The sequence below is a fragment of the Phlebotomus papatasi genome, chromosome 2 (genome assembly GCF_024763615.1).
Source record: "Phlebotomus papatasi isolate M1 chromosome 2, Ppap_2.1, whole genome shotgun sequence".
NCBI lineage: Eukaryota > Metazoa > Arthropoda > Insecta > Diptera > Psychodidae > Phlebotomus > Phlebotomus papatasi.
The window spans coordinates 64,472,233-64,489,664 of record NC_077223.1 but is presented as its reverse complement, the minus strand read 5'-3'; the positions used below and the strand labels follow the sequence as shown (position 1 = coordinate 64,489,664).

The following is a 17,432-nucleotide window of genomic DNA, read 5'->3' as shown; positions in this document are numbered from 1 at the left end:
TCTTTTTTTTTCGTTATATTTTAGTTATTTACTTGATTTCCTCGAGCCTCCTCACTTTGGATACTATAAAACTAAAATCCCCAAAGAGAAACTGTATCTTACTATCGGGTCTCAATCGCAGAAAGAATATGACTTCTTTCTGTGGTTTCAACGAGTAACTCAAGTACGTAGCACATAATGTATATGCTTATACCATAAATCCATTTGTACATTAACATACACACGCATATGTTTCTACCATTTCAGATATTGGTGAGTCAAAAAGAGCCCCACAATTGCCTGTATGTTATTGTGTCTGTTTTGTTGCTGACTTTCAGTATTAAAACCTTCCCTCTGTCCCCCGAAGATCTCTCTTTCCGCCAAATGAAACAAGTTTTAAACACCATCAATGCAGGAGCCTCCGTTGCCATCATCCAATACCCAGATCAACCATCACCACAAATCTTAAGCCCGATTCACCCTCTCCAAAACAACTCAAATTTCAAGATGTAAGAGCACAATTTGATGGGATTTCTTAAGCAATTTACGACTGTGTCTGCTTTTTATTTAACACACCCCTCCGGAGAAACAACACTAATGGTCTATTTTTACCGATAACACATTTAGGGCAGCTATACGTCCTCTAACATAATGTCTTTTCATATACATATGACCTTGAAATACTCTTATGTTTAGTAGATTGTAAAACACTGAATTAGTTATTTGAGAAGCAAGTATTATGTTACTATGGCAATATGGGAGCAGTTAAGATTTCAAGTTGGACAGAGAGTGCACAACAAGGGTGGCTGTCCTAATTGGAAGGACTGGAACAAACTTTTAAAAGCAACAAGACCAATTTTAGAACCAATTGGAGATGGATATGGATGAGTGTAAATAGCTACGAGACGAAGTAATGAATTGGATTTTCTCAAGAACTCATCAAGTTTTTAGATACAATTTTTAGAACTATTTTACTTAGGCAACAATGGATAATTTGCAATGGATAATTTGGATTTTGGAGTGCTGTATAAGCAACTTACAAAACAGAGAAACTTCTCAGTGGATTTATAAATTGATCAACAGAACATTAATATTTTATGTATTGTATTGTATTGTATTGTATTGTATTGTATTTATTTTTCCATTATCATTGACAATATTTGGCCTTGTTCAACCTTTCATACCTTGCGTCCATCGCCGTCTTAGTGTTGGTTACCAACCTCCAGGGTGAAAACGATGGAAAACCCCTTCACAGGTTGTATATTGTCAGGTTTACACTTTTACATTTTTGTATTGAATCCTGAGTTTGTCCATGAGTGCCTAAGTCAATGATAAGAATAGAGGCCTAGCTATACTAGCTGTTGGCCATAAGAATACAGCAAGATATCACAACATACATAGAAACCAAGACCGTGAATGTTCAGTTTGGTTTTGAGGAATATACTAAAATTTACTTTGAGTGGCAACTGTAATTAAATAAGTTTAAGGTTTTATAAAAATATCAGCTGAGCAATATATTAAAATTCTTCAGGATTCTTCAACCCTTGTGCTTAAATGAAACACCAGTACAATTTTGTTAAGAAATTTTATAATCGTATAGGGTAAAGTGGCACAAGTTGGACAATGGTACAAGTTGGGCAATAGTACAAGTTGGACAGGGCTTTTTTTCTTAATAAATTTAGTACTTCATTTTTATTTGTATATTTTTAATGCTTTAGTTTTATAATTTGGTTCCTTGTGCTTAAAAAAATTTAATAGGGGAAAGTACTATGTCTTCGAACGTTCATGCCGTCGAACAACGTGAATTTTCTTTAAGCTTTCCTAAGAGACTTAATCATATTAAATATTAGTTAGCTAATTATCAATTACTGATAATTATGTGACAGTCATGTGGAAATTTCTCAGGAAAAGTAAAAGAAATTCACATTATTCGAAGGCATGAACGTTTGAAGGAAGAGTACTTTCCCGTACTCAAGACGTATTTATCAAGAAAAAAGCCATGTCCAACTTGTAACACTATCTCCAACTTCTATCACTTTACCCTATGACTGACTTTATAAATTATGGGGCACGAATTCTTTGTAGGATAGCAAATTTTATAGATAGTAGGAAATTTCTGTCAATTTCTTTTATGAGGTAGTTCTTAATAAGTAAATAAAATGAATTTGAAAAAGATGCTCTAAGCTGAATAAAATTCAGGCTCTTGCGTGGAAGCGCCTCGGGATCGAACCCGAACATCTTCCTGAAGTGGCGGAGGATCGACAATCGTGGGCTGCTAATTTGGATGTCATGGGCCTGCGACCCCAATAGGGATAAGCGGTTGAAAATGAATGAATGAATGAATGCTCTAAAATTTCAATTGAATTCGTAAGGCAAACTCACGAACATGATTCTGTTAAGTTTCCGTTTAATAACAGTGTTAAAATTTATTTTAAGCCTTATGAAAAACGTTTTATGCAGCTAAACGACCGTACTTCATGTCAATTAATATCAAGAATCTACTACAAAGAAATGCCAATTAATTTTGAGTAAGTGTATGAGTCATATGAGTAGGTTCCTAAAATATTCCCTAGATTTTCTTCATTAATTAGCTGAATCAGTTTTGTACCTCATAGCCTAAATTTTCAGATTTCGATCTTAGGATCCAAATTTGAAAACTAAATTTTGAATATAACCATGCATAGTTTTTCCATGTTTATTTACTTTGTATAAACTTTATGGACGTATCTCCCAGATTTGATTGATTTCTCTAGAGTCGAATAATGCATTTTATTCAAAAAACAAGTTTCTGAAATTTGAAATTCTTATTACGAACGTATAATCCTTACATCAACAGAATGAAAGTCACAGTGTCTCCTGTCTTCATTTTTCTTCTCGAATTTAAGCCATCATTGTCCATCGGAGCCATCGAAGGGCAACATATAATAAAAGAAGAAGGAGAAGGTTCCGAGTTGTGAAACTCCTTCACATGGTTACATGATATTTTTGTGTATCTCGTAGCAAAATAGCAGCATTCAACCATATTCTTTGATGGCATTTTTTTGTTGTCTTCCTCTCCTCCCACTTTTAGCCAGCAAAAATATCTCTGTTCTCGTATGTTGTGTGCCAAAGACAATTTTCTACCATTGGAGCATGGAATCAGGTAGAAAATACAATTTTTTTTCTCTTCTATTCAACAGAGATTTCGACTATATGCAGCAAACACAAAAGATCACTATAAGAAGTACACGCAGAGATGGATTCAGACTTTCAAATGATTCGATTTGTGGTTCTTAGCAAGATTATACTTACAGATAAATATTGTGATTTAAGAAGCGAACTTACTACTTGAATTAAGGCTTTTAAAGGTCTTATAATCAACTTGATAATGTCTTATAGTAAGAATTTTGGAAATATTTTGAATATAAATAACTGCCATGTATAACGAAAACTTATAAAGGTATGAGATTTCGAAAAAGCTTTTGATTAGTGTTTTGTGTAAAATTTCTTATAGAAGACTCTAAGATTCGTATAAGCGCATCTTGAAGCGCACCACTTAAAAGAGACACTATGATCAAAAGAAGAGTGATACAAGTAAATTTTACAAATAGAAAAATCCTACACTATCATAATTCAATGCCAATGGTATTGGAAACAATGCCGTGAATTCAGTCCCATAATTATACTAAAAGGTTTACAAGAGATTTTAAAATGAGATTGTATCATATTTTAAAATATATTTAAAATAGGAGAGTGGTATTGATTGTAAAACACATTCATTCATTCATTCATTCATTTTCAAAAGCTTATCCTTATTGGGGTCGGGGGCCCATGATATCCAAATTAGTATCAGCCCATACTTGTCGATTTACACATTTACAAATTTACACATTTACACATTTTACTATATTTAAAGATATTTTTGGGAAATATTCTAGCACAATGACGTACATACTGAATTCAAAAAGTTCAGAAAATTTTATAAAGTATAGAATACTTTTCAATGACCTTCTGAAGATTGTGGGATTGATTTTAAAGTACTAGTGGGATTAAATAATCCTATTTATTTTAGACACTCCAGTATCACGATATTTCTAAAAAAAAAAACAAGTTTTATTTCTTTCTAAAATCAGTCCCTTAATGTTTTAAATTAATGCCAGGTTGTACTTGAAGGCAATCCTACAATATCGTAAAAATAATCCGACGATGTCCTACAAAATCACCCTACGCATTTTTGAAAAAAAAATAATCCCACAAAATGTTCTAAATAGCAACGATACCAATAGATCCCAATTATCAAAGAAAAATTGTTCTAAAATCAATCCCATGATATACCAAATATCAATTCCAAAGTTTTTTTTTCAAATGAGTGTCATTATGTTTATTGAGATATCAATTTCAACATACGCCCTTTAAAATCAATCACGCGATGTACTAAAATTCAATCCCATAATATATTACAATTATTACCTACTAAATCGTGATTACAAAGTAATAAAAACGTGGTATTGTTTGAATGACAAAAAAATGAATTGGATTTCATGCAAACATGCTTAAAAATCAATCAATAGAGTAATAGAAGCCCTATTAATTGCACAAAAGTATTGCAAAAAAGCACAATGTGCTGTACAATGGAATAGATCTTTAATACGTTGTTAGTACTACAAGAACAAAATGGTGCAGAAAATGCTTATTTGGGATTGTTCAAGAGGTGTGATTGTTTGGATTGTTGGAAAACTGTTTGGATTTCCCGGGATAAGAAGAAAGCATCCCAATTATACTTCAAAGCCACTCGAATGCTCTTTTCTGTGCAGCACATTAGAAAGTCTCTCCATCATGTACCACGATTTTGTAATGTATATATAGTGTTTGGGAGGGAATTGACTTTGGAGTCTGGTATATGTGTATGCTGGTTTAACGGTATTGACGCGGAACAAAGGCAAAATTCACATAGAGAACCATCTCTTTTCCACCACTTTTGATGCCCACAACCACGATGAAGATGAATATCATCCCAATACAGAGAGGCTGAGAATGGCAAGTACATCACGTGAAAGACAGGCATAAGCTAAAGACCAGGGCACTTTGGATGTATACAGAAAATGCACAAGAGAGTTATAACATTTGCACAAAAGGCCAATGGTTGTGTGTTGAATGAATTCTTTTTCTTTCACTTCTTTTTCGTCGCACCATGTTTATATTCTCAATTTTGTGTAGTGGCTACATCGAAAGTAGGCCAAAAATTGTGCTTGGAGTTTGTAAAGAGACTCAAGACTCTGAATTAGATGAAAAATTAATTCTTTTCTCTTCAATCAGACAATTCTCATTCACGATTCTGCCATTGGATTTCATCCAAAAGTCCAATATGGGTGTGATTTTTGGATAACTTCTTTTATTTCGATAATTGAATTAAACCACGATTTTCAACGATTTACGATCCTACCTCTATGTCAATAGAATTTATTAACCTCTCTCTCTCTTACCACCGAAAAACTTTTATATGTAAATCACGCCACAAGAGATTCTCAACGGAGGATTCCCACTTGAAACAGTCAAATAAATCTTCGGCAAATTAGAGAAATATCCTCGTAGTGCCTTCTACCACCAAGTTTGCCTGCAGTTGATGGGATCGTTCATCTAACGAGACCGAGAAATTGAAAGAATACCGCAAAGCCTGAGGGTATTTTTTTCTGGGAAAATGTTCAGCATTTCTGATTTGAAATGTCACTGTAGAACTTAAACGAAATCATTTTATTAACAACAAAAACCAATAGTTTAATTAAGTCATACTCGTCATACTTCCAAGTGGTGTCTTCAACAAGACCAGTTTAAAAAATTTATTTAAAAAAACATCATAATCAAGAACAGTTTTACTTTAATTGAATTGAATTTAAATTATTTTCGCCGTATTTGGATCCGCTACCTCGGCGTTGATTCCAGCCTCCAGGATCAAACGAAAAATATGTGCCTTCTGTGTCTGTATGTTTCGACTTTACAATATGTTTTACATTTTATTTCTGTTATACCAGTCATAAAGATAGCACAAGATTGCCAAGCAAATCTAAGTCCGTCATCAGGCTAGAGTCTCAGTTTCCGAATGTCTTTAAATCCTAAATAACAACCAACTTAATTTATTCTTGAAAATTTAATTCTCTGCAACATTTTCCAAAAACTTTTGACTGATAAGAAATTAGAGAAGTCGAGCCATATGGCTGAGCCTAGGCTTCAAGCACATATAATCAACTGTCTGAGAATTTTATTATAATCTACTTTCCTAATTTTCCATAAGCACCACAAAGTTTTGTTCTATTAAGCTGTTTTTCGATTCAATTTTATTGAAATTTTCGGTTTTAGGATGGGACCGTCTTAACGGGTTTTAAGAAGATTTAAAACATAGGACCTAAACTTATTCCTAAAAATCATGTTTTTCCAATTTCCATTGGCCCTAGGAAGGGACTAATTAAACTAGGACTGGAATACTGTTTAATAAACACAATTTCAAAAATATTTTCTTAAACCAAAATTTAAATTTCTAGGGTCCCTAAAAGAGATCTTACGATACTCAAATGACTATTAAATATTACCGAAAAGTTTCTGTGCTCATAATTCCATTTCTCTAATTCCAAAAATAAAAAGATTCTACCCGAAGAAACAAAAGCTGAAGCATTATGCTCAACGAACAATACCTTTTGTTTAGTAAACATGTTTTTGACATTTCAATGAGAGTGAGTGAGATCTAAATCTAGTCATCTCGCTCATTCTCATGGGAAATTTTGAAAACATGTTTACTAACAAAAGTTATTGTGTGCTGGTCATTATCCAAAATAAATAAAAAATGTAAACAATATTTTTAGACTAATGCCCAACGCACAATAACTTTTGTTTTGTAAACATGTTTTTGGCATTTCAATGAGAGTGAGTGAGATCTATATCTAGTTATCTCGCTCATTCTCATAGGAAATTTTATTCATAGCTGGGCATTATGACCAGCGCACAATAGCTTTTGTTTGTAAACATATTTTCGGAGATTCCAGTGAGAGGGAATGGGATCTAGATCTCATTACTAGATAAGTTTCCAAAACTTGTTTACAAAACAAAAGTTATTGTGCGTTGGGCATAATATTATTATTAGTCTAAAAATATTATTATATTACAATTATACATATTTATACTTATTATAATATTACAATTAGTTCGAATTATCAAGGGCTCTGAAGGAAGGAGTAACCTGGGACCCAAACGCTTGTTTTAAAACACAATTTGAAAAATTGTTATTTGAACTAAAATCTCAATTTCAATTTTTTCTAATTTCCCTGTCTTCTAATTTAATTTTTTCTAATTAAAAGGGCCTGTCCTGAAGCAAGATTAGAACTAATATTGAAACCTTTATTAGTAAACAGAGCTTAAAAAAAAAGTTCTTTAAAACACATTTCTAATTTTTCAAAAATTTCAAACAAGATATTAATCTAAGACTAAAACGATGGCCCGTAAAAAACTATTTGATCAAAAATCCAGTTTTAGCCTTTTAAAGACGAGATGGTCACCCGTGACCCAAAAATAGTTTTATTTGTTGAAGACAATTATTTTATCCTCTTTTCTAACTATCAAGAGACTAGTTCTGAAAAGGGCTAAATCGGCTAAATGATTCTGAATTAGAAAGTATCACTAAAAGAAAGTAGTTACGAAAATTTTCGAAAAGAGTCTAAGCCTTTATTCCCTTTATTAGTAAAAACTAAGTGTAGAAAAATGTCTTAAAAGCTCATTTCAAAATTTCTCGAATCATAAAGTTCAATGAGGATGGTTCAAAACTAAGCTCTTGTTGTTGGCTATTTAATTAAAACTGATTAAAAACAGTTACTTGACTTCAATTTTGTCGATTTTGACAAAAGAAAGTGGAGAGACTGTATAGGGACTTGAAATCAAAACACAAATTTTGTAACAAAAACGCATTTGATGATAATACGGAAATAAATGTAGCAATTTTTATAAAGTCTTCGTAAGTTAGGACCGCTTAATTGACAGTGAGTAGGGGAAAGTACTCTCCCTTCGAACGTTCATGCCTTCGAATAATGTGAATTTCATTTTATTTTGCTAAGAGACTTTCGCATAATTATTAGATATTTATCAATAATGGTAAACAAATATTTAATAAAAATGTGTAGGTCTCTTAGGAAAACTAAGAGATAATTCACATTATTCGAAGGTTTGAACGTTCGAAGGGAGAGTACTTTCCCCTAGTATTTTTAATAAGCAATTCTTCTAGCTGGGATCCTCAATAGCTTTGTAAAAATTCTGAATGGCATGAAAAGTAGTGAAGAAAGTGCATGAACGCTCACACAATCGTCCAGTAGGGCGTCTTTACTGTTTAATTGCAGCAAAAATAACCGCAAATTTGCTATGCAAATCGTACCTCTGTGTTCGCTATTCCGGTTGGGCCATTGGCATAAAGTACTTTATGGTAATATCGCACCGTTTTTTAAGATTATTCTAACCAAATTATTGGAAATGACTCTCGAAAAATGTCTCTTCAGGAAATTGCTCAATTGTCGGGTGCAGCTGTTCATAATTTTCCCATTGTTCTTTTTTCCAGAGCCCTCCAATAATTGACCCCTTCCGGTCAGACAACCAGCAAATAGGATGAGGGTCACTTTTTCCCAGACCTTACCCAAAAAAAAAGAAAGAATCCAACTAAAAAGCATAAACTCCATATTGATAATATAGGCACAAATTGGGCATACGAATTAAATGAAGCTCCCAAATCCTATAGCATTAAAGAGTCTTTTGTATTTTTAATGAGCAACAATGATTCGCTAACGCTGCAGAGTTGCATCAATAAATTAACATAGTGATCAAATATCAATAAGCTGGATGAGAGAGGGTTCAAATGGCACTTTTTTCTGCAATTGCAATCGAGTCCAATTAATTGGGTGGTGCTCGAGGGAGCTCTTTAACGAGAACATCAATAGCTCAATTAAGCAGAATTGAATTCACAATGACATGGAAATTGGATAAAATTTTCAGATTCTACCGAAATGAGAGGAAGTAATCGAACCGCCTAAATGAATTTATTGCAATCGCCAGCTTCATTAGAGTGAATTAATATGACAATGAGAATTTTTAATCTAGCAATTTTCACCAAATGATATTCACCGAATTAGTATTGAGGATGAAGATTACCCTCAATCTCGACTTTTCACAATAGATATGAGAATTTATGGGTGGCTTTTACTTCTTTTTCCGCGAAAAAAAAAGCAGAAACAAATAAATAAATTTCAATTTCACTGCTCATAAACTCAAGCACACCTTAAACTTTCCCTCTAATGAAATCAAAATGAAATTTATGAAATGCAGAAATACCAAGAAATCCGCAAAGAAAATTGCACAGAACATTTGAAGGTGGTTTCACAGGTGGGAAATTGTCTGAAATACAAATAGAAAAGTGGAATAGGTTTCCACATGGAGAAGACCCAATTTTGGCACAACCTTGACGTCTTACTAAAGCTTAGTTTGAAGTTTTTTTTTTGGCAAATTGCAATTTTGAAGCAGCGGAATTTGCTAAGATTGATTTGATATTAGTCTTTGGATAAACAATAATAACGGTTGATTCTTCAAAGCCTAAAAGGCAATTGAAGCTAATACCTCAAACTTATGCAGTAATGTTTGATTGAGATGAAAATAAACACTATAGTGCCTCTATGGGAATTGATTCTCTCAAGTATTATGTTGAAAATACCGTTGAGAACTTTAATGGATATTGAATCAGGTGCTTATTGTTGGTTGATTTACAAAATATTTTTATTGTACTACATTTACTTAAGATTTACTAATATCTCTAACCATTTATCGCACTTAATTGTCAATAAAACGTACATTCATTAATTTTCTGTTAATAGTTTGTTATTAGAGCTTTTAACCATCCCGCAGATGTGCATCAATTTCAGACGTGTAAAATGGTCGTTAAATTATTTTTACATCAAAATGAAGAAACATTAGAATTGACCCTTCACAGATGTTCCATAATTACATCTTCAAGTATGAGATTGACAATTGAATTGAGATTCACGAGCGTCATCCTTTTTACCTTTCCTTCTAATGCGCTAATAGACATACTTGCGACTCAAGCCGAGAGACAAGTTAGCGTAATTATAATCAAAATTATGATCAGAGTATATTTCCATCAGTTTTTGACTAATCCGTCTCTCGGCGTAAGCCTTGAAATGGTTTAGTTAATGAGAAGCAAAAGGGAATTTAGTCAGATTAATTTGTAATTTGTTTGTAATTACGTTAAACTGTCTCTTGGCCTAATGCCCAACGCACAATAACTTTTGTTTAGCAAACATGTTTTTGACATTTCGATGAGAGTGAGTGAGATCTAGATCTAGTCATCTCGCTCTCTCTCATAGGAAATTTTGAAAACATGTTTAAAAACAAAAGTTATTGTGCGCTAGTCATAAGTCATAAGTGTGTCTAGGGTTTGAAAAACAGGAAAGTGTCTCGGATTGAAGGGAAATGGTGTATTGCACGAGATAATTAATATTGTCCAGAAGACATTAATATTGAGAAAAAAAGTTTTTTCTAAGAATTCCAAAAATACTCTAGAACTTTTTATTTACCTTTTAGAAATTAAAATTAGGAACTGGGTTCAGACTACAGTCAAAAGAGAATAAAACAAATCCGATATGGTTCTCATAATTAAGCTTTTTCATACATTACGAATGATACTAACTTTCTAAATATTAATGAACGTAGAAAATTTCATAGGATCATATATATTTTGTCCCTACGTATGAAGATAGAGCATTTCAACGATTTCAACTTTTTGTTATAAGACAGTTTCAAAAAATATTTCATTCAACTTTTAATTCAAAGATAAATAAAATATGATTTAAAAGCAAATTATGCGTCATTCTTATAAATTTACTTGAAAGCTTTCGGTATTAAAGTTGATAATGTCCTCACAAAATTTATTAAAATTTAGGGAAGTCTTTTTAAGCTCAACATTTAAACATATTTGAACTTAGTCATTGTTAAGTTCATAACGTTATGCTTAAAAACATAAAAAAGGGCTTTAGCAGTTTGATATTAAAGATCTTCAAGGGAGAATCTAAATTAGCTTAAAATAACAATTTAGAAATTTATTATTTGTAACTTCAAAATTAATCTTAGAATTGGGAGCTATGTTTTGAAAATCCCTTTAAGAAATGTCATTTAGATTAAGAAAAAACTCGAGCCGGAAAATAAATCATTTTGGTTAAGTTATTAAGGATTCTACACATTGAGAGCAATTTACGTCAAAGATAGGATTCTTGACAGAATTTTGACGTTTCCCCCTATAGCTTTGTAGACAATTTCCTTAAAAAAAGCAATTTTTGATGAAAACTTCTCCCAATGCGAAGAGGCCTTTAAGTAAAATATATTCGACTTAAGTAAATATTGAGTACGACGCAAAATGATCCGGTTTGATCGATTAAAAATCATTGGCTTTTTGGAATTGAAAAATTGAGTAAGATTTTTTAATTATAAGTTTTATCGTGCATTTATGGATAAAATGCCCGACAAAACCTATCATAAATATGAATATTTGATCCTTTCCAGAGATAATGTAATAATAAAGTTACCGAAGGTCAGTAATTTTGAAAACCGGAAGAGCATTAATGCACATTGATAAAATTTATACAAAAACAAATATGCAAAACCCTAATTAGCATATCCGATACGAATTCGTCCATTTAATACAATCAGAGGTTAACTCTTATCTCTTTTCTAATTGGTTTGTCTGGGTTGACTGAGGCGAACTTTTGACCAATTGAGGGAATTGGGGTAAAGAGTAAAAGAGTAACTGTCAAAAAATGACTCACCGTCTGATGATGGGCAATGGGAAGACGTATCGGGTGTCGCTGGCTGCCACCACGGGTCCCACGGGGATTGTGGGGATGAGTGGCGGCGGCAAGAGTGGTGGAGGTGGCGGCGATGATGAATCGAGGGGCAGGGTAGAATAGGGTGGCGGCAGGTGACTGTTGAGAATATCAGGCAATATTTCGAATGCCGGTCTCACCACCGCCCCCGGTGGATGAATATGTTGAGACCTCGTGCGTGCCTGCCTCCTCTCCCGGCGTTCCCTGCGTCTCTGCTCACGCGCACTAATCCCACCCTGGCTCAAAGTTGTTTCCGTTCCACGCACTGGCAGATCATCCGTTTGCGCCTCAGTGGACGTGAACGTACGTTCTGGGTATGCACTCACTATGTCCTCTTGGCGTGGACACTCACTCACTTGCGTGTCACCGGTCTCGGCGCACTCATTGGCATTCACATGTGACTCACTCTTAGCACTATTTACAAGTTGCACAGGCACTGCTCGATAACAATTAACAATACTCACACCAGACGGCTGGTTAACCACATCCTGCTCTTGATCACTCTGGTTCACGTGAATCGTGAGGCTGGGCCGCGGCGCGTCCGCTACAAAAACAGTGGCGGCGCCCTCGGGGGCTGGTGTCCCGGCGGGCACACTGAACCTCATCACTGGGACATGGCAATCAAAATCACTTCTCCGGGCCACTTTTTCACCTTTCTCGGATGCACTCCCGCGCAACAAACACCCGTTCGACTGGTCGTCTCGCACACAACTGTCAGTAGCTGTGACGGCCGGAGCCGAAGCCACCGAGGCTACCCCCACTTCGGCTCTCAACACTGCACCATGTGACGCCGCACACACACCCGAGCACCGATCACCACGAGGTTTACTGACCCCAAACACTGAAGGTAGATCCGCGAGTGTGTTTTTTGCCGTCGGAGCCTCTCGGGCAGGCACGATGGTGTCGCATTTGGATGAATGTAGGTCTCCATGGCAGCCCGACGACGACGCATACATCACGCAGTCACCCTTGCGACCAGTCAATGACGACAAATCCACCAAATCTCCAAAATCACCCGCCGAGAAGCGACTCGGGTGGGCTCCGAAGGCGCCACCTTGGCTCACAACCACCGGCACCACAGAATCCTGCAAAGAAGGGTTGCAATGAGATCACATCAGTCACAGAATTGTCTCCCACAGATCTAGAGACATTCTGCACATGCGAATTCTCGAGACAGTAACAATTCTTACATCAATGAAACAGTCCCAACAATTTAATCCACACACGCATCAAGGGGGAAGGTTATCTTTTATATTAATGATTTGTTATTCTTCTTGAAGTTGTAGCAATTAATGTAGGACAATTTTAAGTGGACGAGATTATAGTCTTTGAAAAATTACGTAAATGATGAATAAATGTTTTTTTATTTTTATTTTCGAAAGTTCCAAACACATTCTGATTATCTCTAAATTACAGAATTGAACAATCCAAAAAATTAAGAAAAATATCAATTCACAAAAAGAGTGAAAGTACTGAATTGAACAATACACATATTTGACGAAATAATATAAATAATTTATGAGCTTCAAATAAATATAATTTTTATCATGTTTCTGACTAGTTTCAAGGAATATTATCTCATACATCGACAATCCCATTCTGCCTATTATATTTTCAAAAACATACCAATTTTCCCAGTTTGACAACTCTGCGTAAAGAAATAACATATTTCTCGGAAGAAGCAATTCTAAGTTTAATCCACCTATCCATTTTTACTGTTCGAACTCAAAGAAAGAGCAGTTATATAATTCATTTTTTTGAAAATGTCACCGGCCTGGAGCGCAAACGGTAAGAGATATCGACTATTGGTCTTCGGCGAACCCCCCCCCCCAAATACGTAAACATTATCATCTCCATACGTTTTTACTCCGAACCCTCCAAAATCATGTTTTTGGGTTTATTTCGCAAAAGTCTTTTCGATTCTTTTTTTCATTTTCGAATATGTTTAAGAGGTAATCAAGGTGAATATTTTGTACTAATGGCCTCTACACATTAGAGAAATTTATGTTCATATTGAAGAGTTTTTCCTACACAAGCGTCGGGAATTTGCTTCAATATGGACATAAGTTTTTCTAGTGTGTAGAGGCCATTAGACAACAATAGTCAAAAATATTTCGATACTGATTTTTCTAAAGTAATAGTTTAACGACTTTGGAAGGCCTGTTTTTCAACAAATTTACTTAATTTTTTTTTTTGAAAGATCTTGAAATTTCCAACCTGGCTGCGTTGGACTTAATCGGTAATGGACTCGAAAATGGTATAATTTTCTGTAATATACTTTTGGTTTGTTTTTATGCTTGTTACTTATTACGTGCGAGTTTCTGTTACGGTTAAGTTTGAAAATAAAATGCCGCCTGAAGTCAGTCTCAGATCATTTATGGGATGTCCGGAATCTGTTTGGTGCTTATATGTTTGTGTATTGTCTATTATCACGAGAGGTGATAAAGTGCATTCTCCTCTCTACTGGGGGGAGTCTGGATTAAGTGGCCACAGAAGAAGGAGCTTAGCTCCTTTTTATAACTCCTTTCTAAAATAAGTGATTTCTCTATAGAGTGAGTGGAAGAGGTTGGAGTGTATAGAGTGCTCGAGCCTGTGGGCTCTGTCGGCCTCAGGAAAAATGGGGCACCTGGCAATCCAGCAGATGATTCCCACGGAGGGAAGAATTGAGGTTGGATCTGGAACTTTTGACATCAGGAGCAGATCTTCCCCCTCAGACGACACATCGAGCACTTTCGGAACTCTCACTCAGGGATATTAGCTGAAAATAGAGGATCGCCACCCAAGGAGGAAGGAGGGATCGTAATTGTACCTCAAACTAATCGGGCACTTCCTCGGCTAGAATTGTCACCTGCGGGTTTTATTCGTTACGGAATAAGAACATGGAATTCATCGGATTTACTTGACCACCGCCTCACTAAAACCATGAGTACCTTTATGTTAAATGTTTTGTATTTCTTAAATCGATTAAAATCATTTTATATGGGCCAATTTCTAAGTTCCCATTCGATATATGGAAAATATGTTCGCGGATAGGGTCTGAAGAGAGTGGGGAAAGTGGGATTGTGAGAAGCTTTGGAAGAGATCGGATTTTGTGACCAGTATTTGATCTGATGGTAAGGTGACGGGAGGAGGTAAAGTGGTAAGGCCTGGGGAGGTTGGAGAGATTCTTGGAGGGAGTTTTGTCTTGAGAAAATAAGAAAAATTAGTCAAGGAGTAAGTATTCGGGAACAAACTCATCCGGCAGCAAAAGAGATCGTTATATACTCATGTTACTCAGTTTAATCGGAAGTAAACCAGTAATGCACCGAAAAAGCATGCGAAAAGATAGTATACACGGAAAGCTCTTTCTCGTGAGTTCGAACACTCCGCGAAGCTGGGATGCTTTTACTGCTTGAACTCCATGGATGGAGCAGTATATGTATAATCCCTCGATTTTTTCACCTACCCCCTTAAAATTTCCACCTTTCACCTCCCGGAAACCAGTTTTCTCAACAAATCTTCGCGTTTCAAGTTTCAAACGATTTCTGAAAAATGTCGTCACGCTGTTTATCTGTCCGTCTGTCCATTTGTCCGTCCGTCTATCACTAGCTCTCTGGTTCATAACCGATAACTAATTTTTATTCAAAATTCAATTACAGTAGTCCTAAGTTATTTTTGGGAACGTTTTTAGTGGTTTATAAATCCATCCAAATCGGTTGTGAACCGGTAATGAGTCAGTTATGAACCTATAAGTAATTTTTGTATGAAAATCAATTTTATTAGTCCTAAAATTATTTTGTCGGATTTTTCGAGTAATTTACAAAGCGATTTAAATCGGTTGAAAACCGGTAAACGGTAAATTATGCGAAAGTACTTTTGAAGGATAGCATATAAGTCTCGACTTCGCAAAGCTAGGAAAGAGTTTATCGTGATAGATGATTTCGTTCTCTGACTTTTGAAAAATGCAAATAAAACATACTCAGTAATTGGGGATACTAAAAATGTACAAATGCCAAACAAAAATGTTTTTTATTACAAAAAATCGACAAAAATCTGTCTTAATCTAAAGCAATATTTTAAAAAACCATATTTTTGATCAGCAAAAGGAAATTTAATCAACAGAAAATCACATTTTGGACATGCTCAATTCTAAACTTGAAAAACAGTAAAATTTTTATATAGAGTATTTTGAAAAAGAGAAAATAACTAAATATTTATTTTTGCCATGTTTTATTACACTGAGAGAAATCCGAAAAAGTTAAAATAACATTCCGGAAATGTTAATTTTACCCTGCAGTATTGATCCGAAATCAGTGTAAATTAATATTATGCTTTTTAGGTGTAGGGGAAGTTAGGGATGGTTCGCACGCTTTCTTGAACTCCATTTTCAAGATTTTTTTCCGACTTAACGTTGAAATGGACAGTGCATTGAGCTACACCGAAGAACTCTCTGATCTATCAGGTTTCTACGGATGTCATATTGGCGGCCACAGAATCTTTGATTTTTCTTGAACAGAGAAAAGAAAAAAGTATGACGATTTGTTCAAACCTTGCCACCGCAGGCAAGATTCGCACGATGGGTGGTATAGGTTCGTCATTGCATTTTTTCATGGAACAGATCTTATACATAATCAAAAACAATTTACTAATTGCTAGATTGAAGCCCCATGAACCACCGGAAGCTATCACTGCACTAAAAAAGCTTTATAAAACACTTTTTTTCTCATTTATCTAAACCACTCTTTTTTCTTGCAAAACTTGCAAGTGAATGTCAAAAAAAACGATTGAAATGTGAACATTTCAAGTGCGGCAACCCTAACAAGTCAGCTGATTCTGCTTGGAAGCCCAAAAAAAAACATTATAGAGGTTATGTCTATTTTTTCATAAACACAGAGAATTTTGTTTTGTTTTCGTGAAAGTAGCATTTTCCTTATTTAAAAATTGAATTGATAGTAAGTTTCTCTTCAGGGTATTCCTGGAAAAACGCTGGGTGAGTGAAATATTGAGTTTTCCTAATTGTAATTGCAAATATTTTGAACTCTTATTTTTTGGTACTTTTGGTATCTTTTAGTGTGCAGGCAGTAGTGTGATGACGGTGATGACATTGAGTTCCAGGTTAAAGATAAAGTTTTCACACTGTCAATAAGCGTCTTCTTATGCAGATGGGAGAAGACTACACAACAGTCGAAGCATAAAAGAAGCAAATGATGTGGTTTTGGAAACTCAACAATAATGTGAACTATAACTTTAAGAGCTTTCGGAAGGATTTTTGACGGGGTGAGGATCCTTTCAAAACACTGAAAAGTGTGCCGCCACACGTTAATGCCGCAATCGCATGCATTATCTTAAAAGCAGACAGACATTTCCTAGCAAGATCTTTTCTTTGACTCTGTCATCACTAACAGCATTCTTGCTATTTGTATCGTCCATGTATGCTGTCCACGTGAGTCGAATGGCTGAAGATCTTATAATAGGCAAAGGAATTTGGTGTAATTACCATCTGAAACCAGGCTGGAGTTTTTTTTTCACCAAGTTAAAGAAGTTAAAAAGAATTTAGGAAAGTTTTAAAAAGTGAATTAA

At 34.9% G+C, this 17,432-nt stretch overlaps 1 protein-coding gene across 1 annotated transcript in view; it reads right to left on the bottom strand.

Moving 5' to 3' along the window:
- Nucleotides 1-17,432, bottom strand: part of LOC129803871 (uncharacterized) — a 208,904-nt gene that overhangs the window by 119,453 nt on the left and 72,019 nt on the right. The window contains exon 3 of the mRNA XM_055850695.1: nucleotides 11,817-12,958. Within this exon, the coding sequence (XP_055706670.1) occupies nucleotides 11,817-12,958 (1,142 nt within the window). The remainder of the gene's footprint in view (nucleotides 1-11,816; nucleotides 12,959-17,432) is intronic.